The sequence below is a fragment of the Prionailurus bengalensis genome, chromosome A1, assembly GCF_016509475.1.
Source record: "Prionailurus bengalensis isolate Pbe53 chromosome A1, Fcat_Pben_1.1_paternal_pri, whole genome shotgun sequence".
NCBI classification, from domain to species: domain Eukaryota; kingdom Metazoa; phylum Chordata; class Mammalia; order Carnivora; family Felidae; genus Prionailurus; species Prionailurus bengalensis.
The window spans coordinates 205,959,561-205,985,973 of NC_057343.1; the positions used below are offsets into that span (position 1 = coordinate 205,959,561).

At 38.0% G+C, this 26,413-nt stretch overlaps 2 protein-coding genes across 3 annotated transcripts in view; one reads left to right on the top strand and one right to left on the bottom strand.

Annotated features, from left to right (window-relative positions):
* Window positions 1–10,854: 10,854 nt before the first annotated feature.
* On the top strand, window positions 10,855–21,619 carry LOC122494149 (selenoprotein P). Of its 2 annotated transcripts, none has more exons than XM_043599099.1 (5): window positions 10,855–10,981; window positions 13,981–14,196; window positions 14,458–14,670; window positions 16,184–16,301; window positions 20,130–21,619. In XM_043599099.1, the coding sequence occupies exons 2-5, from the start codon at window positions 13,994–13,996 to the stop codon at window positions 20,769–20,771; spliced, it is 1,176 nt and encodes a 391-aa protein (XP_043455034.1). In that variant the 5' UTR covers window positions 10,855–10,981; window positions 13,981–13,993; the 3' UTR covers window positions 20,772–21,619. The 2 variants fall into 2 exon arrangements, with proteins under 2 accessions (XP_043455034.1, XP_043455044.1); XM_043599109.1 differs by having other exon boundaries at window positions 20,130–20,808.
* The window catches only part of CCDC152 (coiled-coil domain containing 152), a 30,236-nt gene continuing 24,991 nt past the window's right edge, over window positions 21,169–26,413 (bottom strand). Inside the window, exons 6-8 of the mRNA XM_043599122.1 lie at window positions 24,573–24,700; window positions 22,581–22,664; window positions 21,169–21,887 (exon numbers count right to left, since the gene is read on the bottom strand). Of these exons, the coding sequence (XP_043455057.1) occupies window positions 21,738–21,887; window positions 22,581–22,664; window positions 24,573–24,700 (362 nt within the window). The 3' untranslated portion in view covers window positions 21,169–21,737. The remainder of the gene's footprint in view (window positions 21,888–22,580; window positions 22,665–24,572; window positions 24,701–26,413) is intronic.

Consider the following 26,413-nt stretch of genomic DNA (forward strand, 5'->3'; position numbering starts at 1 on the left):
AACCCCGTGCTAGGGTCTGAACTGGAGAGCGGAGGGAAAGGCACTCTGGGGCAAGGGGGGCGGTGTTGACAAAGGTGCAGAGAGGGGCGCCATGTGTGAGTGAGGCCCTAGGGCTGGAACAGGGGAGCTACCCCAAGGCGTGGTAGGAGATAGGCCGGAACAAGTGGTTTGGGCTCATTCCATCTGCTTGGTTAGGTCTTCAGGGTCATGAGAATTGTCAGTCCTGAGATTGAAATAATGATAAAATACATAGGTGAGTGCTGGCAAGAAGCGAAAGCCTTGTCCAGAAGGCGAAAAGCCAAGTCAGCAAGTATGACCAGGGTCAGTTTATCAGGAGCTGCTAGATGTGAGCAGAGCCCAAACCCACAGTTCATGGCACATTCAGCACTGAACTTGGGGGACTCTGGAGCAGCAGCAGAGGTGTGGTCCAGGTCTGTTCTGGAGAACAGATGATTCCAGCTCCCCCAGAGCTGGAGGTCAGGGTCTGGGTCTGATGGTTTGGGTCAGAGAGGGGAAGAACTGGACCCCTGGATATGACATGCCTAAAGCCTGGTTGGTTTTATAGCAATATTTGTACACTTGAGCACCTTTGGAACGTTACTGTCAGCCTCCAGAGTCGAACACTTAACTTTCGATAGGATGTGATGACACCAGATGTTTTCCATCGGGACTTACTGCTTTCAAATATTAGCTTTACCTTAGTTATCTCACAGAGTAACTGGAGTGAGGACACAAAGAGAAAGGCAGAATTCATAAGGAGGGGGCTCTTTCTGTAGAAGGACCAACCATATCAGGTTGAGCGCATATGCCTTTCTGTGTAGCTCCTGAGATGGCGCTTGTACCGTAAGACTTCAGGGTCATGTCAGGAGACATTATTTATGAGACGGGAGACTCAGCAAGCCTGCACACGACCACCCAGAGTGGGAATTTTCCACACTGGCAGTGTTTAAGCAGAGCCTCAGAGAGAGGTTTCAGAATTGTTTCCTGCACGGGGTTTGAGGACTTCAAGTTTACGTCTTTTATAATTGTACAGCATGCTCATCTGAAATCATCTGAATTTTAGGCTCTAAGTAGTTAATCTGAGAGCATGCTGTTCTGAGTTGGCTGCCATCCAAACGGTAGGAGCGGCTTTGCAGAACCTTCTTCCTCCTCCCACATGTTTATTCTTTCTTCAGTTGAAAAAGCCTAGCAGTTAAAGTAGTTTGGGAAATAGTTATAATGACATTTCTCTAGCAATCGAGAGAATGGAATTCAACTTTAGGTGTCACGCATTTATTTAAATGTACCAAGCTTCAGCACACATGTGCCTAGCCTTAAATGAAACCAGATGTACAGATGATTCTTGAACAATGTGGGGTTTGGGATGCCAACCCCCTGTGCAATTGAAAACCTGTGTATAACTTTTGACTCCCCTCAAAAACATAACTACTCACAGCCTACTGTTGACCAGAAGCCTTCTCAGTAACACAGTTGATTAACACATATTTTGTATGTCATATGTATTATATACTGTATTCCTACAATAAAGAAAGCTAGAGAAAAGAAAATGTTGTTAAGATTGTAAGGAAGAGAAAATGCATTTACAGTACTGTATTTATTTTAAAAATCTGCAAATAAGTGGATCCATGAAGTTCAAACCCATGTTGTTCAAGGGTCGACTGTACACACACACACACGCACACACACACACACACACGTATTTACACGCACACATACATTTACGATGAGAAGTAAATTCACATTTATTACAGCAGTTGAACTCTCCAACTCTGGAACTGCTGAATTTGATCTCAGCTCCTCTACTTTCTAGAACCAACTCTGGTGGAAGCTACTCACCATCTCATCGCTTCAGGTGTGAGGATTAAACGAGCTGTGACCTATAAAAGACTTAGGATCGTGACTGGCACATAAGAAATGATAACCATTACTGTGAACTGTTTAGAAAAACCAACTGAGAGCAAAGAAGAATGAAGTTACTCTTATACTAAAGGAGAACCACTGGTCATTCTGAGTATATCTTCCCAGTCTTTTTCATGTGCATGTCTTCTGTTTATTTTCACTCTGGTCTCAGTGAATTTCTTGTAAAGGTTAGATTTTTTTTTTTCTTTTGCTTCTTGTAAAGGTTAGAATGTGTGCTTTAATGGTTAGATAATCCTGCACAAATATGCATTCAGGATTAAACTATGCACCAAAAGGTCAAAACTTGCTTTAATAGTTATCTTGGGGTCATTTTTCGAAAAGGGACAAATATTTTGCCATTTTCCCATTAATTTTCTAATCAGAGAAAGTATATATTCTTCTATTGGTTGCTTTGTTTGAATATTTATATTTTTTAGTTACATAACCACAGAATATCTTAGGACTGAAATGGATGTCTATTTACACGGCCTGTTTCAAAAGGGAAATAGAGTATATTAGTTGCTTTAGTTGTAAATTACTGATAAATTGCCAATAGTGTTTCAAATAGCTAACAGGTCCCTTCATCCATCTGATCTGCTCCTGCCTTCCTCCCCTTCCTTCCCAATGTAGAGAAGTCATTTTATTTCACATGGGTCTCTGCTCACTTATTTGTTGGTTAAGCGCCTGACTTTAGGTCATGATCTCGTGGTTCATGAGTTCAAGCCCCACATCAGGCTCTGTGCTGACAGCTGGGAGCCCAGAGCCTGCTTCAGATTCTGTGTCTCCCTCTCTCTCTGCCCCTGCCCCACTCATGCTCTGTCTCTCTCTCTCAGAAATAAACATAATTTTTTTTTTAAAAAGCATACTGTTATACAAGTTAGAAAACTGAAGCACAGGGTGATAAAGTTCCAGTTTCCAAGAAGAACTGGAGTGGTGTATCCCTTATTTATTTCCTGTTCTCCAGCAGGAATATTCTCTACCTAATTTCTTCCCTTCTTCACGTGAGGATTTCTGCAGGCTCAGGGACCATGTGTCTCATTGGTGAACAATATCACCCAATAAGTACATGAGAAACAATAGGTGATGATGACAATGTGACTATTTATGTTCTCTACAGTTCTAAGCTCTAAGTTGCATTATCAGACCCTCCTGGCCTCATTTCCTTAAGCCCGTGGCCTTGTTGCAGCACTGAGTTACTGTGCTAACGGTAGCCTTCTTTCTCAACTAACCATTTGCTATATCCCAGCGCTTTCTGGAGTCAAGGACAATGCTCCTAGGAGGACTTAAGGTACAGAGGAAGTAGTTTTGTGCCTCTCAAACTAAACCATATAGATGATTATTTACGTGCCTAAAAAGATAGCTGCTTCCACAGGCTGCTGTTTTCTTTATTTCTTTTTAGAAGGACGATTTTCTTTTTTTTTTTTTTAATTTTTTTTTTCAACGTTTATTTATTTTTGGGACAGAGAGAGACAGAGCATGAACAGGGGAGGGGCAGAGAGAGAGGGAGACACAGAATCGGAAACAGGCTCCAGGCTCTGAGCCATCAGCCCAGAGCCCGACGCGGGGCTCGAACTCACGGACCGCGAGATCGTGACCTGAGCTGAAGTCGGACGCTTAACTGACTGCGCCACCCAGGCGCCCCAGGAAGGACGATTTTCATGACTGCTTGCACCAACTACTGGAAGGGTTAATAAGAAGAAAATAGCAGAGGAGAGCCTAGAGCTAAATTTGGGTGCTGGCTCTACATATTTTGTTACTAAGATGTCTCCATGCTACCAGCATTACACTGAAACTGTGTTGTAGCAAACCTTAGTCTTAAAACTCCAAGAAAAACTGGGGTGCCAGGCTTCTGTTTGGTATTTTAAGGGCATGAGAAGAGTAAAATCCCTTCTGCACCTAGACTTATACTGTTAATAAGCCACAATTTAAAAGATACACTTACATAAGTTGATACATAAACCAGCAAAGAAAAGCACGAAGTGAAAGTATAATTTCCTCAATATACAAATAATCTTGGTAATAAATTTAAAAAGGTGACCCAATTAAATAGTAAAATAGCCAGCTGGCATGTACTGGCATTTCACAGAAGAGGACCTACAGATGGCTAATACTATGGTCTGAATTGTATTCGTCCAAATTCATATGTTGGAATCCTCATTCCTAGTACCTCAGAATGTGACTATATATGGACACAGGGCCTTTGAAGAAGTAGTTAAGGTAAAATGATGTCATTCAGATGGGCGCTAATTCATCATGACCGGTGTCCTCTCAAGAAGAGATTAGGACGTAGGTACACAAGGAGGAAGACTGTACGAAGACAGAGAGAAAATAGCCATACAAACCAAGGAGAGAGGCTTCCAAATGAAATCGACTCTGCTGACGCCCTGATTTTGGACTCCTGGTTTCCAGAATTGTGAGGAAATAAATTTCTATCGTCTGAGCCACCCAACGTATGGTACTTTGTTACGGCAGCTCTGGCAAACTAATCGTTGGTAAACTTACAAATGATGAAATAAGCTCAAATTACACAACAATTTGATGGTGGAAACAAGTACTACCATGTACTTTTAGGTGGGAGTATAATTTGATACACTTTGCAGTGCAATTTGGTAATAACGATCAAATTGGAAAGATGCACTCCTTTGATCAACAGTTTTACTTCAGGCAGAAATTATACGTCATTCACAAGTGCATATATTGTATAAATATGGTCATTCGTTCGTAGAATGAAATTTTGTGCAATTTTTTTTTTAAAGAATGAGGTAACGCTATGCACATTGACATAGAAAGATGTCTACGGTTTGAAAAGATGTCCATGATAAATTATTAAATTAAAAATAGCTGTGGGGGTGCTTGGGTGGCTCAGTCTGCGAGGTATCCAACTCTTGATTTTGCCTCAGGTCATGATCTCACAGTCGTGGGATCAAGGCCTGTGTGGGGCTCTGTGCTAAGCATAGAGCCTGCTCGGGATTCTCTCCCTCCCTCTCAGTTTCTGCCTTTCTTTCTCTCAAAATAAATTAATAGACATTGAAAAAAATGGCTGTGAAACAGTAAGTAGAAAATGACTATGTTTATTTATACCCAGTATATACTTTTTCACCTTTTTAGGATATAAATTAAGACCGCATTTCCTTTTTTGAAAAGTTGAAGTATTTTTAATGAACACTATATAAACCCACCTGGTCTGATATTATTATACTTAGTCAGTTATTCTGTCAGAAAATTCATGAGACTGCTTTAAAATTTTATCAGAAACTCTTTAGATTTGAGAAATCATCAAACACAAGTCCTAGAAGACTTTTTAGTAGTACATACATATGTAAAATGGAAAGTGGCAAATTAAGACCACCATGAATTAATGTATGTTGTCTTGAAATATCCATTTAACTGAGATGAGAGGTGTGGTTCTCCTATATGAACCTGGCTTCTTTGCAAACTGGATAGCATGTTAGACATGCTCTTGGAGACAGCTCTCCAAGTTTTTTTTTTTAAGTTGATTTTTATTTATTTTGAGAGAGAGATAAAGAGCAAATGGGGGAAGGGAAGAGAGAGAGGGAGACAGAATCCCAAGAAGGCTCTGTGCTGTCAGTGCAGAGCCTGATGTGGGGCTCAAACCCATGAACTGTGAGATGATGACCTGAGCCAAAACGAAGAGTTGGACGCTTAACTGACTGACCCACCCAGGTGCCCCAAAAGCTCTCCAGGTTTTAAGGAAAGTGGGCATAAATGGTTTTTGATAGTCAGTGTAAGGCATTGTTAGTTTTGGAAAGGAATTCATCAGATACAACTATGTTTTGGGTTTTTCTTTTTAATCTGGGATATGAAAAATGAATATTCACTTGAGTTTTACTGGGAATACTGCAGCTCTGATCATGGCAAATATTCTGGATAAGAATGAAGGAAATGATTTACTTCATTATGTTTGAATGCTCTTTGGGCTACAAAGGATTTCATAGGGATTTCAATATTTTTTTTTTCAACGTTTATTTATTTTTTTTGGGACAGAGAGAGACAGAGCATGAACGGGGGAGGGGCAGAGAGAGAGAGGGAGACACAGAATCGGAAACAGGCTCCAGGCTCTGAGCCATCAGCCCAGAGCCCGACGCGGGGCTCGAGCTCACGGACCGCGAGATCATGACCTGGCTGAAGTCGGACGCTCAACCGACTGCGCCACCCAGGCGCCCCTTCATAGGGATTTCAATGGAATCTCATAATTCCAGCATTCAGACTTAGTTCATACGTCTCAGGGAAAAATTCGCCATTAATTTACACATCCCTTCAGCAAATATTTATTGTGGATCAGTAATTTATCAAGCTACCCAGTGAATCTCTACTGTTGTGATTCAGAAGCCCCAAGGGCCATGAGAAAATGTGGCAAGTTCCTAGTGCTTGTCTGGGACACCCGTCTCTGGTCCTTGTCATATTGCCTTATCAAGTATGTGAGAGCCAAGTACTGTCAACATTGCCTGTACAGGTGTCTGTCCAGCCATGGCTTCCAGATTACTCTTTTGATTCCAAACTCCCTGATTCTTTTTCTCTCTGCTCCTTTTTCCTAGTTCCATACCTGATTTTTTTGAGCACTGACACTAGCTCCCCTTAGTTTGTTGACCTATTAGAGCCCTTACAAACCTCAGCTTCTGACTCAAGATTTTATCTTTATAGGCTCCTTCGACTTTAGTGTTTCCTGAAGCTTTGAGTTGAAGATAGTCCAGTCAGCCCTACGTTCAAGAACTCTCATCTGCTGGGCTAGTGGGAAAATTATAAAGGTTAAGCGTCAATTATGAGAAAATATAAGAATAAGACCCAGAGTTGCATTGAATTTCAGATTTTGGGAAAGCTAGATTGCACACTTAGGAAGAAATTCCATAAAATTTACTCCAGACACCAATCTAGACAATCGTATAAGGGCTGATCAATATTATTTTTTAAAGATTTTTTATTTTTAAGTAATCTCTACATGCAACGTGGGGCTCGAACTCACAACCCTAAGATCAACAGTCACATGTTCCACTGAATGAGTCAGCTGGGTGCCCTGATCAATATTATTATAATGAAAAATAATTGCAAGATTTGCAAGAATATTCTTGGCAAGAATATTCTTTTTATAAAAACCGTTTTCTAAAAGTTAATAGACTCACAGAAGAAATCCTTGATCAAAGCCACACATTTAGTTGGAGTGCTGGTTAACTACGATATCAGTGTGCTTTTTCTTCCCTGAGGACTGGGGGCATACCTACCTATAGTACAGGGCAGATGGTGTGAATCAGAACACCACTTTCCCACATGATCTCTGTCTAGTGTGGCTGCAGTTGACTCAAGAATCTCCTTAGTGCTTCTCTAAGCTCAACAGCTGTGTGTGTTAGAGCCCCAGTGCAGCTATAGTTAGGTGGACACCTCTCTAAAAACACAAAAATACTTCTTCAAGGCTTAAAAAAAACCTAATGAGAAACACTACTGATATTTTTAAAGATAAGCTAAAGTAAGTGAATAGAACATTGATTTTTCAGAGTATGTGATTCTTAATAAGTCACAATAATGTTAAAATTCCATGTTAAACACTTTAAAAAATTAGCTAATATATTATTCCCTATTTTTCAAACAATGAATGTTTTAAAAATCATGAATACTAACCTCATTGTTCCCCCCAACCCCCCCAATAACTATGCTTTAAAAAAAACTAAAAATTCTTCTACCAATTAGCAAATGCGTTAATAATACTTAAATACATAGCTGGTTTTTCATTGGTCAAAACACAAACGTCATACTCTACGAATGTGGTGTTTCCTTAATTCAGGGGATTATGTCACTTGGGGGCCATCTGATGCCCCTACATGCTTCTTGCATGTTTGTGCCAACACCGTGTCCCGTGAGGAGCTGTGGGCGTCAGCTCTGGCTTTGACAAGTTTGTTTGTTTTAATTAATAGCATCCTATTTCAAGCAAAATGTGTCTCTTGTTTGTTACCTTTGGATGTGCTCAGTCCCACGTGAAATTTGTCACCATATAGTTACCTCCATACCTGCATTTATGTTTGATACAGCAAACAGTTCTCAGATCTGTAAACTTGTGAGCTTGAAGAAAAGCTCCCATCAAAGCAGATCTCAGTCTCGTGAATCGCAAAGGATCAAATTAGTCCTTATCTAATCAAAGCTGCTGTTTCCATGCCTTCCTCTGACTACTGTTCTTATTTACTTTGAAAACATCTTGAGTTTTCCTAGGCATCCCTTCCATATCAGTGGCTTATCTTTCAACACGGATGCTCAAACAATATTAGATTTGGAACAATGCATAGGGTGAAGTCTAAAGCACCTTCTAGTATATGCAAGGGAAAGGACCTTTTAGTAAATGCAAGGGAAAGGAAGAATCATACAGGTAAATTGGTGCTATTTCCCAAGATATTTCCCTTTGCATGTAAAACCCCCACCTAACACTCAAGCTAAGGGGGTTAGTACTTTACATAGGCTCTTCATGTAGCAATAATACTTTCACTTTCTCATATATTGAGACATCAGTGTTTTACAAATGCTGATGGATCAATGCTCGTATTATCACCTGCTGTAGCTAATAAAATCATTTATAGAGTCACAGCTCATAGCTCTTCTCTCTTTTAAGTGTATATTGGACTCAGATTCGTAGGGTCCTATTCTCCATGGAAATTACCTACTACCTATAAAAGGGTGAGCATGCTTCTTAAAACTTGGACCTAAATAAATGCATCAACATTCTGGGGCCAAATAATAAGGATGGGGAAGAATGAGATAGTATGCAGAGAGATCATTAGGATAAAGTTGAACTTGATAGAATGCAGTCGATGAACTTAATGTTCGATTGTGTGCTGGTGGCTGGAGCAAATGGTCAGATTTTAATCATTCATACAAATTGGAACAAAAAAACTTTCTAGACGGTGCTGTGGCCAGGTCTGCTGGGTGCTCTGAAGTAGAAGGTAAAATAAAAAGGGCCTGTTGAACTTGCTTGAAGTGTACTAATCCAGCATGCTGGCCTATCTGTAGGCTGGGTTTAATGCTGCTTTTTTCATTTCCAACTTTCCAACAGAACCTTGCGCATGCAGCCATTAGGACACTGTCACACTTTACGGTTTTGTTTTGTTTTTGTTTTTTTCTGTTTGCTTGTATGTCTACCCTATTAGATTTTGAGATCCTTGAGTATAAGAGAACTTAATAGCATTGTAAGGGAACTTAGCATTGTGCCTGGCCTAAGCACCTAATTAAATGTTTAATTTCATTTGATTTAATGTAATTTAACATCCCAGAGAGGTTTGTTTGAAAATTCTGTTTTCTTTTTCTTTTTAAAGTTTGTTTATCTATTTTGAGAGAGAGTTTGAGAGACAGGATCCCAAGCAGGCTCTGCACGGTCAGTGCAGAGCCCACGCAGGGCTTGATGAGATCACGACCTGAGTTGACACGAAGAGTTGGACACTTAACTGACAGCCACCCATGCGTCCCCAAAATTCTGTTCTCTTAACAATGCTGACTGGTCCCAGTTTGCTTGGCACAGAAGAGGCTGAGGCGGTTAAGGATGGATTGGTTCCCTGCAAACATCCCCGCCCCCCACTCCCAGTCTTCTCCTTTTGCCATCTGGGGTTTTAGACACACGCTGACCTGCACTCACAATCCTGGGTACTTTGCTGTGTAGCTAGAGGCACATCTGGAGGGAATCCTTTTGGGGCAGGAGGCAGCTGCTAAGCCACTTGTAAAGGAGGGAGGGGCTCGTAAAATTTCTTGCTGCAGACCGACCCAAGATGACTACTCAAATAATCTGTCAGGGAAATGAGGTACGGGGGGGGGACAATCGGCTTTAAACAAAGATTTTTGACAAAAGTCTTTCAAAAAAATGAGTCTGTATATTTGCATTTTTATTCCCTGGAAAAACTAGGCATTTCTCAAAGGGATCTGGGACCCAAAATAGTACTACTGCTTAGTTTGAGTAAACAGTTTGGCTTTCAAAATCAAGCTTCTAATTTGATAAATTTCTTTGTGGGAAGGCTGACATCTGAGCCTCTTTGTATTCACCCCTGTGTGGTACAATAGTACTCAGTACACAACAATCAATAGGGGTTTGTTTGGGGAAAATACATTAATAGTATAAGCAAGGCTTACTTGAAAACCAGGGCTACCCAAGGATGACATTTGACTTGCTCTTACCTTATACCCCATGGTGTGCTCACGTGTAGCAGTTATTGGGAAGCGTTTACCCCCTTCTGAAAGAGTAAGAACTTTCCATTTAATTTGTGAAAAATGTGAAATTTCTGTATCTTTTTCCATGCTCAACTTCTACCACTAAAATTTTTTATCTGTATGGTACTTATATTTGTAAATATTTCCCATTCAATTCTTAAATGCTTCTGTGGGATCCACAGGTCTTACAGGGAGTACAACATCTGTTACAATAAACTGAGGCTTGGTTTCCCTCTGCTAGGAGGCTTAGTTTCTTGTTCCTTTCCTTAAATGAAAAAGAAGAGAGCAGAGATCCTGTGAGATCCCACACAGATCCAAGTTTTAAACACAGTAAAATAATCCAAGCAACTCTGTAACAGCAGGAGAGGGAAAGATTTGAAACAGCAGGTGACTTTTGTAACAAAGCTCACACAGTCTGGGTCAAGCTAACCTGGCCACAACAGAGCAGAAGGAAAAAACAGATTTTTTTTTTTTTTTTTTAAAGCAGCAGCTTAACTTGCTGGCTCAGCAAATGTTTTTCCCTATTATAGTTTGAAAAAGAACATGACTTGGAGGCCCTTTTACCCTTAGTCCTTCCTCCCGCCCCCGACTGTACCATTAAATCCTAGATACTGGGGTGACTAAAAAGGATAGGGATTAAATCAATAATCACAAAAAAGTTTCCCCCCATTTTATGCCTGGCAGCACTTGCTGCTTTCTTTAAGTTGATTGTAACAACCAGTTCAGGGGTTTGCTCTGCTTGCAAGGTCACAGCCAGAGGGGGGCAGTGAACTTTGGACTACAGCCGGGGAGAGAGGTAAACAACAGGACTATAAATATCAGGGCTTCTGGCTGTAGAGCTGCGGAGCTGAGCAAAGAGAAAGGAAGGAGGCTGATCCGAAGGGGTTGTGTAAGTAGGAACTTTGTGTTCTCCAGTATTTCTTTTAGAGTCTGGTAAATAATTTGATTTTGAGTCTGATAAAATGTTTCTGTCCTTAGAATAGATTTTTTAAAAAGAGAGATGGGTAAAGTGATAAAAATAATACAAAAGAAAGAACAAAAGGGTCTGGACTTGGGTGTGGTGGGTGGAGGTCCAGCAGCCCTTTGCTGATTTCTGCCCTGTCTTGTGTCCCCGGAGGATAGAGATGGGAGCAGAGGAGGCTGGAAAAATCAGTTACTCTGCAAAGAGTTGTGATGTTATAGAGGCAGTTTTGCTTGGTTAAGCTTAAATGTCTCCCACTGCAATGCAGAGTGAGAACTCTAAGGAGAAATCAGCCCGTGGGTTTGAAGAGCAGAGACTGAAATACGGCCATTCTACAGTGCTGTAGAAACGTCCAGGGATACTGTGAGGAGTTTCAAGAAACAAACAAAAAAAATCCCTGGCGGCAAGGAGAGCAGGTTGGGTCCACTGGGCAGAAGTGGTTGCCCTTAAAAGAGTTCAAACCCATTCAAATCAGGTGGCCTGTGATTAAGTGCAAAGTTTTGCAGTTTACAAGGTGAGTGGGTACTTTTAGGTCAATGAGGAAGGACCTTCAGATGCCAGTTTGAAGTTAAGGGAGAAAGTTTCTGCATATTCTGCCTTTTAATGGGGGACTTTTAAACAAATGTTAGTCTGTATGTGGCCAGAAATCAAGTTCTGTGATTGAAAAGTGGTGAGAGTAGTGAAATTTACAAATACTTTCAACAGCTTCTAATAGATCCTATTTAGTTATTTATAGATAGATATAACTATAGTCAAATGTTTATTATGCAAAAAAATGATCTTAAGACAAAGTTGAACGGCCTATTGAATATAACAGAAGAGGAAAATTTGCGAGTGTGAACACTGTAACCCACTACCCTTTATGTCTTTTTTCATCAAAAAAATTAAATGAAGGGAATAAGGGGAAAAGCCTTTTCATTTATATTCGCTACTTAGCCACTAGAAAGGGTATGCAAAAGTGAAAGGGTATGGCAAAGTGAGGAAACCAAGCGCTGAATTTATGCTGAAGCTTCTATAGTTACTGAAATTCTATTCTAGAAAGTAGGGGAAACCTCTCCATCCTAGTAAAAAACCAAACAGATTGAATTATTTTGATGTTCTCCTTGCCATCCCAGGGCATAAACAAACAAAACCCTGGCTACTATAGTTATTAAAGGTGATCTACCTCATAGCTAAGAGGTCATGTTTTGGATTTAGCAGAACTGGTTTGAATCTAGTTTCTTTGGTGACTTAATATCTGTGTGGACTTGGGCAAGATGCCTACACTCTCTTGGCCATGTTTCTTCAGCTGCAAAAGGGGGGTAATGGTCATATAGTTGTAAGGATTAACTGACATGATAAAAAAAAAAAACTGCTTAGCACCACCTGCATAGAGTTCTGTAAATGCTCAATGAGCAGTAGCCATAATAAGGATAATTGTGTCACCAGTATAAATACTATCCTAAAGAAATTCCCTAGATTTAGTCCAGATATATCCTCTTTTTTTAAATATTAGAATTTTAAAAAACATGAGAATAGTTGGGATGGCCTTAATCATTTGATTTATCTGTCTCTCTTTAAGTTAGGCTCTTGGATTTTGTGATATTAAATGATATGAAAGATAATCAAGTTTTAAAAATTCTATACTTATCAGTGCACCAGATCCCAAATCAATCTGATTCTAACCTTTCTACTCCCATCTTAATTCTGGGCTCACTCTAACTTATCATTAGCTGCCTACTAGCAGCTATCATTAGCTCCCTCCTCCCATCCCTCCCCTCCCCCCCCAAAGTACCTTTACTTTCTTATCCCAGATCAGTGCCTGAAAATGTGTCAACTTCCTAGTTCTGGAATGTTGCCCTGATCTCTCTCCACAGATTCTTACATCAGAATAAGCCTGTTCCTGGGTTTTTCTTTTTCTGCTCTTCTCTGCTGAGTGTGTTCCTTGTTTTCACTACCTGTCTATAGTTCACCTGTTTCATGTGTACCTCTCTGCTGAGAGTTAGCCCTAGTCTGGGGAATATTTCTAGTCAGATATTTAACTTTTCTACTCAGAGGTACTTACCCAAGAACGTGCCATCTAGTCACAGAAATTTCTTGAAAGTAATGGTAGCCAATAAATAGACTGAGTGTGAATTGCAGTGGGTCTTAAATGGTTGAAGGGGTCGTGATTTGTGACATTTCTCCTTGGTCAGTCAGGCTTTTTCCTTTGGTTCCTATCTAATCTTGGATGTGGTAGTAACATTTTGGCAGGCAGTTTTATACCTGAAAAGATTCAGATCCTTTAATATTCACATACAGCTAGACTTTAAAGAATAAGAAGAACAAAAGGGAGCTGGACCCAAGAGACTTATAAATACAGAAGGCTTGAACATGAAGAACTAAGGGCCCCATATGGGCCACCTTCATGTTGGTAAACTGCCCTTACAGCCTCCTCTTTCTTCCGGGGTTCTCTTTCCATGCTGGCTCTTTTCATTTCTGTGCAGAATCCTCTACTTACCCTTTCCTTTCTTAGATTGGTGGAGGACGGAAAGCAGCAATCAGAACTTGGTGCATTTTAAATAAAAACAAAATCACATCTGCAGAATGTTATTGGGTTATAGAGGGCACAGTCTCAAAATTTTTCTAAACATGTATATTCTCCTAGAGAAATACTGGGCTGCCTGTTCAGGCAGATTTCCATAGCATCCTTACTAAAGTATCTTGTTAGGTCAGATAGTTAAGAGGTGCTTTGACAACTCCCTTGCCTCTGGTTGATTTTTTACTCCTTTTGGGAAGATTTGGTGCAGGAACGCCCAACGTGATGAATGAGCCCAGCAACACTGGGATAGAATCCATGGGCTAGATAGTGATAGAAAGGGGGACTGTACTGGCTGTATTTCTAGAAATTCCTGGCTATGACTGTGAAGTCACCTGTGAAGATGACAGCAAGGTTTCCTCTTTTACAGGACAACCCCGGCAATGTGGAAAAGCCTGGGGCTTGCCCTGGCTCTCTGTCTTCTCCCATGGGGAAGAACAGAGAGCCAGGGACAAAGCTCTTTTTGTAAGCAGCCTCCAGCCTGGAGCATAAGGGATCAAAATCCAATGCTAAACTCAAGTGGTTCCGTGACCGTGGTTGCTCTTCTTCAAGCCAGCTGATACCTGTGCATCCTGCAGGCATCCAGGTGAGCTGGTTTCAGTGGTCTAGGATTTCTCAAGGGGAAAGCTATTAAATACATAATACATACATACATAAAATAAAATAGAAATGGAAAAGATGTGTTTATTAAATCACATTTTATAAAGAAGAGATATGAGTAAGTAAAAAAAAAGTAGTAAGAGGGTCTCATGTAAAAAAAGAGTGAGGAGAGAGAAGTCACTAAAAAATTCAATGAGATTTTTCCTTTTTTTTTTTTTTTTTTTTGTATTTTTCCCAAATATTTTAGATTGGAAGACCTGAGAGTAAAACTGGAGCAAGCAGGATATTTGAACATCTCGTATGTTGTTGTTAATCATCAAGGACTCTCTTCTCGATTAAAATACATGCATCTTAAAAATAAGGTTTCAGAACATATTCCTGTTTATCAACAAGAAGAAAACGAAACAGATGTCTGGACTCTCTTAAATGGGAAGAAAGATGACTTCTTCGTATATGACAGGTGTGTATACACACACACATGCACACACACACCCCAAATTAAAAGATGCCTTCTTAGCATTTAATTTAATAGTGATTTAAAATAAGACATCTTCTTTTGTTTTATTACCAAGTACTCAGAGTGAGGTATTAAAATGGTTTTAATGTTTTATCTCACAAACTGACTTTCTTTTGTGCAAAAGAATTCACCATTCTAGTAGGGAAATACAGAAAATTGACTATAATCCCCCCCCCAATAAATTAGCATTCTGCCTGAATAAAAGGATCAATTTGTGTATCAAGTACAATTCAAACCTGAGCATTTGCAGAATAACTACACTTTGCAGACCACTTTTTTTATCTTTAATCTGATTAATAATTTATTTTTTTTTTAATTTTTTTTCAACGTTTTTAATTTATTTTTGGGACAGAGAGAGGCAGAGCATGAACAGGGGAGGGGCAGAGAGAGAGGGAGACACAGAATCGGAAACAGGCTCCAGGCTCCGAGCCATCAGCCCAGAGCCTGACGTGGGGCTCGAACTCACGGACCGCGAGATCGTGACCTGGCTGAAGTCGGACGCTTAACCGACTGTGCCACCCAGGCGCCCCAAATCTGATTAATAATTTAAAGGGTACACACCTGAATTTCTGAACTATAAAGTGTTAATCATTTAGATCTAATCTGCGTGAATCTGCTTTTGATTCCATGAATGAATAAAACATTTGTATCTTAAGGGAACCTCCATGCTTACATTATTTGATATTACCAACATTTTTAGTTGGTGCTGTTTTCTTTTGACTCTTCAGAAATGGTGAGGCATACTCTGCTTAGACCTAAGCCCTGCCTCATCTTACTCTAAATATTTTTAATATTACATACTCTTTTAGGACTGCAGACTTCTAATTTAGACAGTTGCAAAGTGTAGCTCTTTGATAGTCACATAATATTATATATCCTGGGGAAAATGTGGGAAAGAAGGACATTTCAACTCCACTATTTCTGAGAATGCTGAGTATTATAATTCCATTTCTTTCATTATGCTGAAATTTTTGTTGCATCAGACATGTTTTTAAATAAATGGGCTATTGGCCAAGACTTGAGGATACTGTAATTTTTTGTTGTGTGGAATTTGTGCTGCCATAGCAGTTATGAAAACCTCATGTGATTTGCAGAGCCTGATTTATGGTAAGGTAGTGGTTTGTGCATTCATAGAATTTATAAGTCTATACCAAATTGTATTTGACCAAGTCACAATGACTTATGTATTTTGATATCCTTTATAGTGGCATATCTAGATTTCAAAACGCTGCTATGAGACTCCCGGTAGTCTTGCTCTGACCTAACCTGGTATGTGGTGCCAGGGAGCTCACGTGAGACCCCATTCAAGGAAGTTTATTGGAGGTGTGAATGGGTCTTAGTTATAAGACCATTAAACCAATAGCACCTATCCCAAACTGCTTGAGTATGATCATGATACAGAAAATATTGTAATGATATGTAATGATAAATGTAATGTTTGACCTTTTTTTTTTAGATGTGGCCGTCTTGTATACCATCTTGGTTTGCCTTACTCCTTCCTAACTTTCCCATATGTAGAAGAAGCCATTAAGATCGCTTACTGTGAAAAGAAATGTGGAAACTGCTCTCTCATGGTATTTTATTTTTCTCAATTATTTCTCCTGGGAGAAAAGAGAAAACCTTTTAAGCGTTCTCTAAATAAGTTAATATTTCATGACCAATTAGCTAAGCAATGTTTCTGTTGGTATACTAAAAATAAACAACAGTGATTTTTATAATTACTTCCCATTATGTTACATACACTGTAAGACATTTTTTCCAGATCCGTATTGCTGCTTTTATCTAGAAGGAGTTTATAAAACAAAAATCAACATAGATGGCATATTTCAAATACCACCGAATGATGTTGGGTGTGTTCAAAATGCCTAAAGAATTCAGCCAACATAAAATATTATTGTAGTACCCTGAATGTGTTCACACGAGAGCATAGTGATGGCAAAGCTTATTCATGGGATTATCTGAAATGGAGTTGAGGCCCAGATAGTTACTTACGATATCCAAGATCTAAGACTGCAGCTTTCCCATGAAGCCCTTACACTGCCCACTCTGCAGTCAGAATTCACAGTGGAATAAGTTTTCTACTGATATTTTTCTCCTAACAACCATGAGAATATTTACTCCTTTTAATGAGAAGCTCTACATTTAATTATTGTTTATAAAAAGATACTCAAGGAATTGATTTTAATTTATATTAACTAGACTCCCCCCTCCCCATATTGAAAAGGAAAACAATTCCAAACAATGTTTTCTTAATAGGGAAAATTGGCAAAATTTGAACTCAGGTTTAAAAATAGTTCTGAATTTTATTTGAGAGCTATACATCCTTCAGATTTTTCCAGTTGTAAAGAAGCCATCTCGATTTGCAATGAATTATTTAATTAATTAATTTAGTTGTTGTGGAGCACAACAGGTTAATTACTCTAGTTATATAATTTTTCACATTTTAATCTTCATTATAATCCTATGAAGCTTCATCTACTCTTTCTAAAGATGGGGAGACTGAAGTAATGCAAATAAAGTATTAAGTCAATGTCTGACTTCTACTAAGTATGTAATAAATGCTAGTTATATTGATTCCTCATATTCTGGGGCTATTTTGCATTTTTGCAAATGCCTAATAGTTATAAATATACCCCGTTATATTGAAACAAAGGCAGAAACAGTCCCATAACATGCTTAAAATTTATGAACCTCTTGTAAATAGGATCTACCATATATATCTGATGAGCCAAATCAAATTGGGGTTTTCCTTTTTCATAGTATCCTAGATGCCATCAATTGTAGGACACATTATTTTATGTACTATTTTCAAAATGCTGTCTGCTAAGGTAGGACACTGTTATTACAACACCATCAATAATAGGATGCATTCTGATTTTAAAGATATTAAAATGTGAAAAAAATACCTTGTAGGATCAATAAAACCTAGTAATCCATTTCAGAAACTAATTAGACCGCTACTGTCAACTTTTGAACATTTAGAACATTACATAGTATATTTTAAACATTTATCAAGTTGTTTATAAGCTTTTAATCAAATCACATTAAATACTCAAAAGGAAACAAGCGACAAAACTAAAAGGCATCCTGTGGAATGGGAGAAAATAGTTGCAAATGACATATCCGATAAAGGGTTAGTATTCAAAATATATAAAGGATGTCTAAAACTCATCACCAAAAAAAAAAAAGAATAATTCAATTAAAAAATTGGCAGAAGACATGAATAGACACTTTTCCAAAGAAGACATACAGATAGTCAACGGACACATGAAAAGATGCTCAACATCACTCATCATCAGGGACACACAAACCAAAACTACAATGAGATGTCACCTCACACCTGTCAGAAGGGCTAAAATCAACAACACAAGAAATAACAGGTCTTGGTGAAGATGTGAACAAAGGGGAACCGTCTTATACTGTTGGTGGGAATGCAAACTGGTGCGGCCACTCTGGAAAACAGTATGGAGGTTCCTCGGAAAGTTAAAGATAGAACTACCCTATGACCCAGCAATTGTGCTACTAGGTAGTACTAGTATTAGTACTAATTCAAGAGGATACGTGCACCCTGATGTTTATAGCAGCATTGTCCGCAATAGCCAAATTATGGGAACGGCCCAAGTGTCCGCTGATTGGTGAATGGATGAAGATGTGGTGCATATACAATGGAATATTACTCAGCCATAAAAAAGAATGAGATCTTGCCATTTGCTAAGGATGTGGATAGAGCTAAAGAGTATTATGCTAAGCGAAATAAGTCTAAGACAAATGCCGTATGATTTCACTCATATGTGAAATTTAAGAAAAAAACAAATGAACTCACAGGATAAAAAAGAGAGGCAAACCAAAAAACAGATTCTTAATTACAGACAACAAACTGAGGGTTGCGGGAGGGGAGGCGGGCAAGGGGACTAGGGTAAATAGGTGATGAGGATTGAGGAGTGCACTTGTCATGAGCATCAGATGATGTGCAGAAGTGTTGAATCACTATAGTGTACACCTGAAACTAATATTACACTGTATGTTAATAGGAATTTGAAGAAAAGCTTAAAAAATAGCATGAAATTCTCAAAAGTAATTCAGAAATAACCAAAAACTGTACCACTTAATAGTTGTATGCAAAAATCCATGGAATTTTTAACCTTTCACAACACGGAACCATACCACTTAGAAAATCAGTTTGAGAGATGAAAAAGACTCACTAAATTTATTTATAAATCACTTTAGGGTAAAAGTTTCATATGATATTGCGATATCTATAAGCTTTGAGCTTATATTCGTAGGCACACAAGACAATAAAGACTTGGCAGCAAATTAACTAGATTGAGGCAGAATGGGATTGTGTGCCCAATGGAAGATGGGCAGTAATTTGCTACTTGCAGCTGCCAGCTCAACAGTAGGAACACAGTAACAAGACTGGTGAATGGTGAAGTTCAAAACATTTCCTGGCATAAGCGGAGGCATGAAAAACTGATTTTCAGCAGAGTTTATTGGCATTTTTGAATTAGCAGAAATTAGTTTGCTTCAGAATAGAACATTAAGTATGAATATAATATTAGAAGTATCCATGTAGTTCAGCTGCTTTTAGGATTTGATATTTGTTTGACTTTACTGCAATCGATGTAAGTTCTTTTAACCAGTTTATTTAGTTTTGCTTCTGCAGATGTAAATATAGTGGTTTGGCTTTCTTTTTAAGCCTTCTGTATCTCTTAAATTCTTCTTCAGGGTTCTTAAAAATCGGGGAAACGCTCTTGATAAGAAAAGGAAAATTTGAATTCTGCTATTGATTTAACCAGTATAGAAGCTTAGGTGAACTGCTGAATTGTATTTATTTATTTATTTATTAAAAAAAATTTTTTTTAAACATTTTTATTTATTTTTGAGACAGGGAGAGACAGAGTATGAACAGGGGAGGGTCAGAGAGAGGGAGACACAGAATCTGAAACAGGCTCCAGGCTCTGAGCTGTCAGCACAGAGCCCGACGCGGGGCTCGAACTCACGGACTGTGAGATCATGACCTGAGCCGAAGTCGGCCGCTTAACCGACTGAGCCGCCCAGGCGCCCCTGAACTGCTGAATTTTAATTGTCTTGTGCTTTGTTTTATCTATTTGCAAAACATTAATGTTAATTCCTTTGGAAGATGCTTGAGGAGTCTCTGATTAAATGCAAACTTTGCACAAGAAGAACTTTATAATTATGTATGATTGGAACCAAATTTTAATAAAAAGTCTGGGTGTTGAAACACATCAAAATTTTATCTCATTAACATGATGCTAGAAAAACAAAGCCAGTTTAATCCTAATTACTTTGAATTTTATATATGTTAGCTTTACAAATAATTTTTTGTGCACAGCTCCTAAATCTACAAATTTGTTGAAAAATGATTCATAAATTTGTTCTAGACACCGGAAGATGAGGACTTCTGTAAAATTGTATCTTCAGCTGCCGTGGGAAATACAACTGAGGCTCCACAGCCACATCACCACCACGACCATCACCACCATCATCACCATCATAATCATGAGCATGGGCATCAGCATCATGGGAATGGTGAACTTGCAGAGAACCAGCAACCAGAAACACCAGATGCCCCTGGGCACCCCCCTTCTCAAGTCCCTCATAACCACCACAAGCACAAGGACCACCAAAGACAGGGCCATCCAGAGGACTGAGATATGCCAGCAGGCAGTGAAAGTTTACAACTTTCTGTCCCACCAAAGAAGCTCTGACGAAAGGGATGTATAAATCAATTACACTGCAAATTGCCCAAAGATTCAGAGTTGGCTCCTAGCAGCTGATGCTGACACTGACGACATCTGATATTTGAAAAAACAGGGTCTGCAATCACCTGACAATGTAAAGAAAACCTCCCCTCTTTATGTAGCTGACAGGGACTCTGGGCAGAGGAGAACGTCATTGAATCTTGACAGTGACGTTTGCCTCCAGCTGCCTGACATGCAATTCAGCAGCCCAAGCCCACAGAGGCCAGCACCAATTGAAGCTGAGAAAATAAGGCCAAAATGTGAAAATGACCTTCATACTAAATATTTTAAATAGGATTTTACTCCCCAAGTCAGTCTAGACAATTTCGTTTCCAGCATTTTTATATGCTACCTAATTAACAATGATCTAAAACTAAGAATTGGATTTGTACAAAACACGGGGAAATCTATTATATTGGCTCCCAAATTTTAAAATTTAAGTCAAAGAAATTTTGACCTAAACCAAATTTTTATTATTTTATTATAAAGGTGATTGCAGCACTTGGTTAATATGTTTTTCTTTTTCTTTTTCCAGCATTCTACTTGTATTAATGAGAACAGAGACATAAACTATGACCTAGGGGTTTCTGTTGGATAGTTAGCAATTTAGAATGGAGAAAGAACAACAAAGACATGTTTTCCATTTTTTTCTTTACTTATTTCTCAAAAAAATACTTGCCTTTTTAATCTTACATTTTTAACTGATTAAATCTTATAAAGAACTGCCTTTATAATTCTTTCAGTTTCCAGAAATACTGACACATGAATATTTTGCTGTGACTACATTTTAAATATCCATTTATACTTTGTATGTCTAAGAGTCATAGTTCTTGATTTTTACTATCACATATGAATGAAACTCTTATGTCTTATTTTCTTTATCTAGCATTATTATAGCATACTGTTTAAAATTTGAGATAGTCTGTCTTGAAAGATGTAATGGAGAAGGTAAATGAATGTTGTCTGTCTCTTGATTGCTTAGGAAGTATTTCCATAGTCAATGATGGTTCAATAGGTAAACTACGTGCTATAAACCTGAACTCCTCTATGGTTAATACTATTAAGCAAGAATGTGGTACACACAGCTGGCCAAATGTGGATTTGTTTAAATAAACTCAATTTAAAATGTTTAAAGCGATCTTTTTTTCATTGTTATTATTTAGGTAATATGTTATATTAATGACAGAAGTGGCATTTTCAACTGCTTTTAAAGAAATTAAGTAGCAACTAATGAATTTACTGTCATACTCAAAACCGTCTACGCTTAGGGCAAGAACCTTTGTCAAAAGGTTTAAGTTGAGAATCTTTGTCAACAGAGAGACGTTGCTCTAAATTGCGAATGGTATTACGAAGAACTGCAATCTCCTTGTTTTTTTCTTCTTGAAGATGTTGAAGCTTCTAAATAAAGCAGCAAAAAATTTGTTATTGCAATTCAGAAATAGTAAGATTAAATACAAGAAGCGATAAAACAACAAAAACTGCATTTCTGGTTTAAGTAGATTAAAAAAGCTTGTTTTGAAAGGTTTATGATTTTATTTTTATGAGGCTTATGGGGTACAACTGGAATAAGGATATTAAAACACGTTTCAGCACCATTTGTTTTAGTTTATTCTCTTTTTTGTATATAGTTTGAAGTTATGAATCATAAAGTAGGAGTTGAACAATAAAAAAAAATATTACCTAAGTGCCTAAATAACTTCAGAATAGTAGGTCAGCCTTAGTTCAGAACAGATCATGGAATTCCTTACATGACCAAAGATCAGAGGACTTCTCTAACGTTTTAATTTACTGCTAAGCTTTACCATGTCTTTAAATTTTTTAAAGTTTTATGTATTTTTGAGAGAGAGAAAGGGGGGGGGGAGAGAGAGGCTCAAACTCGTGAACCACGAGATCATGACCTGAGCTGAAGTTGGACACTTAACTAACTGAGCCACCCGGCTCAGTTCAAAACCTAGTATCTTTCTGGTTGTGTGATCTATTTTAAGAAAAACTGTTAAGTACATTGTTAGTAAATACTAGATAGCTTTTATAGAAACACACTGAGAACATTTATTTTCTTACACAATGGCTATGGAAAAAAATCTCACATACCCTTCTGTAGATACTCTGTGGCAAAACAGTAGACTCTGCATAGGATTTTGATTTAGTTTGAACTCTTGCTAGTTTGGCATCAAACTGAATCAAGTTTAAAAAGAAAGTCATTGAGAACATTCTAGTTAAACAACTGCTTCTATAAGTATAATCCATTATATCTTTTAACATGTAATCTCTAATTTAAGTATATTCTCTGTACAATACAATATAGAGAAGTTTTTCTTTAAGAAACAGTTTTTAAGGAAGAGCAAGGAACACCCAAACAAGATGAACCTTGCTCCATGTTAAAATTTCCTGGGGAGCTTTTTAAAAGTACCAAATACCTGGGCACTACCTTAGAGATTCTGGGATGGAGTCAGCATTATCTTTTTAAGACATTAAAAAGATAGATGATAGATGATTCTATCATGCAAGGCAAAGAATCTAGATAACTAGGGTTGAGAATCTAGTTAAAGATGGATAAAAATATTTTCACGTTACTGTGAGTATCCTTTTGTAAAGAAATGTAGTATAGTCAACAGTCATGGGATAAAAACTCATATACTCTATTGTAAAAACTTTGAGACTAAGTGGTAGAATCTGGATATAATTTTGTTGATTCAGTCTGAACTCTTACTATTTTGACATTAAACTGAATCAGGTTTAAAAAATTCTCATAAGTCATTCTTACAGGTCATATATACATATTTTTTTGCAAAATCTTTCATTATAATTCTTCCTTTCGGGTTGAGTTCAGTGTAGCCTCTCTGTGGTCTAAAAACAAACTCTGTGAGATTGTGTTCTGGTTTGAGGAGGAAAATGGATAGCTACAATGAAGACGAGGAACAAAAAGAGTTGTGTGCATCAGTGTAAACCACAGATTTGGGCTCCACCAGAGACAGGGCACAGATGGCAAACAAAATGCACATTTGCAATCAATGGATTAGAAGTTGATGGTAGAACCTGAAACATGGCTTATTGTTTCTCAGTTGGCTATCCAGACCTCTCCGTGGGTTGTGGGCACACTTGACCAGAGACAGTAGCAGCAGCAAAATGCCTCTCAAGTCAACATCAGTTCCCTTTTGCTCAAAGATTATACAGATTTCAACACTGAACCTCACCAAACACCCCAGAGATACCAAACTTCCATGAATGTGAATAGTAAGTTATCTTTAATAACTAAACTGGGGAATTCTGACAACATAAAGTAAGGTGGGAGTCAGACTGGGGAAAAGCAATGGAAGAATGATGGAAATGGAGATGGGTAGAATCTAGAAAAAAAATGTTAAAGAACAAATATATTGTCAAAACATCAATGTCTCTGAGATTCTGACATCTGGTTAAACAACCTACTGAAAAGGCTTTAGAGCCTAGAACTAGAACTGCAGCCTTTGAGATGCCCTATGTAAGGTCCCTTTAACATTTATTTATTTTTTAAATTTATTTTCATTATTATTTTTAAAATACAATTTATTGTCAAATTGGTTTCCATACAACACCTTTAACATTTTTTTAAACATCTAGTTTGTCTGCCCTTCTGATATGTATTGTCCACACATTTATTAGGGAGCAACCTGCCTCTTTTTAATAAAAGTTGAAGGAATTTCTATTGGTTTACCAGGGTTCCACAATTTCTGCTGAGGAGAGAAAAATGTTAATGATTAGATACACTCTCCCCACTGCTGGAATGGTAGTCCTATGAAGCTTGCATAGACTCAGCTACAAAGTGTGGGTAATCCTTGAATTATCGATCTCCAGTCTCAGAGTAAACAGTACCCTCTCTGGAAACCAGGGCCTTTTGAACGACTGAAGAATCCCACCTTCCAGCCAAATGCTGCAAGGTAGCGTAGCTAGCGTGGTCTGGTGTTTGAGAACTGCACGTGACGGAGAATGAGTGTGTCGGGGTTGTTTCTATACCTGAAATTTATCTCACTGTGATGAAAAATAACCAAAATTCAATCTAGACTTAAGGGATGCATCTTCAAATTTAGCAGACCCTTAAACACTTACCTCGAGCTGTAATTTGATTATTTCACTTTGTTTTTCCTTTTCTTGAGTTTTTAACTTTGCATTTAACTCTGAAATTTCCACCTCCTTTTTCTCTATCAGTTCTTTATGCTTTTCTTCATTTGACTCAACTGAAGACAACGAAAATAAATAAATAACTAATCAGTTAATTCATCTTAACATTTCAAACATTTTATAAGCTTGTATTTCATTAGCATTTTAAACAATCCATAAGCAAGTACATTTTGGTAATAAGTACACATATTTTAGAAACTTTTTATATGCAGGGTAGGTTTTATATATTTTGAATAAGCCCCTACAAAATGCTTGAAACACAAAGATCACCCATTAACTGCTTCTGAACAAATAAGCTGATTTGTATTCTTAAACATGAATTATATATAGGGATGTCTGGGTGGCTCAATCAGTTAAGTGTCCGACTTTGACTTGGGTCATGATCTCGCAGTTTGTGAGTTCGAGCTCTGCATCAGGCTCTGTGCTGACAGCTCAGAGCTTGGAGCCTGCTTCGGATTCTGTGTCTCCCTCTCTCTGCTTCTCCCCTGCTTGTGCTCTCTCTCTCTCAAAAATAAACAAACATTTTAAAAATTTAAAAAAACATGAATTCTATATAATTATATAATATATAAATAATATAATATGTAATATAGTAATAATAAAATTAATAATTAATTATATAACATTAATAATATATAATACATATAATATTATATATATATATATATATATATATATATATATATAAATGAGAGACAATAAATAGGAGACTTAGTGGTTACACAGGGACACAAGGCCTGGGTTCCTAGGTACAGGGGTTCTCAAATTACTGGATGATTCTAGAGCTACATCACACCCCCGCTATACTCTGTTCCACGTGACTGGGCCTCTGTCATGTTCACACCATGTCTCTATGCTTCATCAAATTTCCTCTGCTCTTATCTTTCCTATTCCTACCAGTGATACCATATTATCCAGTATGGGAGTCTCAAGGACATTTCTGACTTTGGGGGAAAAGAAGGAGTCAACTCATCCACAAGCCCCACAAATAAGGGGTCTCCATCCATGATTAATCCACTATTTACTTAGTTTCAAGCCTCATTTTTGCCTCAGTTGGACTCTATGTCCAGGCTCTTAATCACAAGTCTCTACACCCTATACACTGTTGCCAGGTTAGTCTTCCTAAAGCATACCCCTAAGTATGGCCATCACTTTCTCAGAAACCTTTAATCCCTCCCCCCTTTTTTTTTTATCCTAAAATTCAAGGGGTCAAAGAATCCAGCCCTAGCCATGGCTGCTGGCTTTTTTCTTGCTAACCTTTCTGTGTGGTGCAAAGAAGAGGTAAGAAATAGACTATTATTCCCTAGAATGTCCTATGTCTTCCCCTCTCTACGTCTTGGCTTCTATTTTCTCTCTACCGAGAGACTCTTTTTTTCCATCCTCTCCAGTGAACTTTAGCCATATTCAGTCTTCAGGATCAGGGCCTTGTACTTAACAGTGCTGAAGGACAAAAGTTAGTAACTTTGATAAAGTTCAAGTTAGAATGTTTTCCTTCATTGTTTGTGCTTTTTAATTCTTTCCAAGGAGTTGTAGCTAACTCAAGTTCACAAAGATTATCTTCTATGCTTTCTTCTAGCAGTTTTGTAGATGTAGGTTTATATTCTGACATTCATTTCCAGCAAATTTTTACATATGTTGTACATAAGTATGGGCTCATTTGGAAAAGTTTTTATTACTTTTATGAAACCATATAACTCTCAGCATAAGATCATGAGACCTGCTTTAATAAAGGAAGAAATTTTATTATTGAAATTATATCCTATATGCCA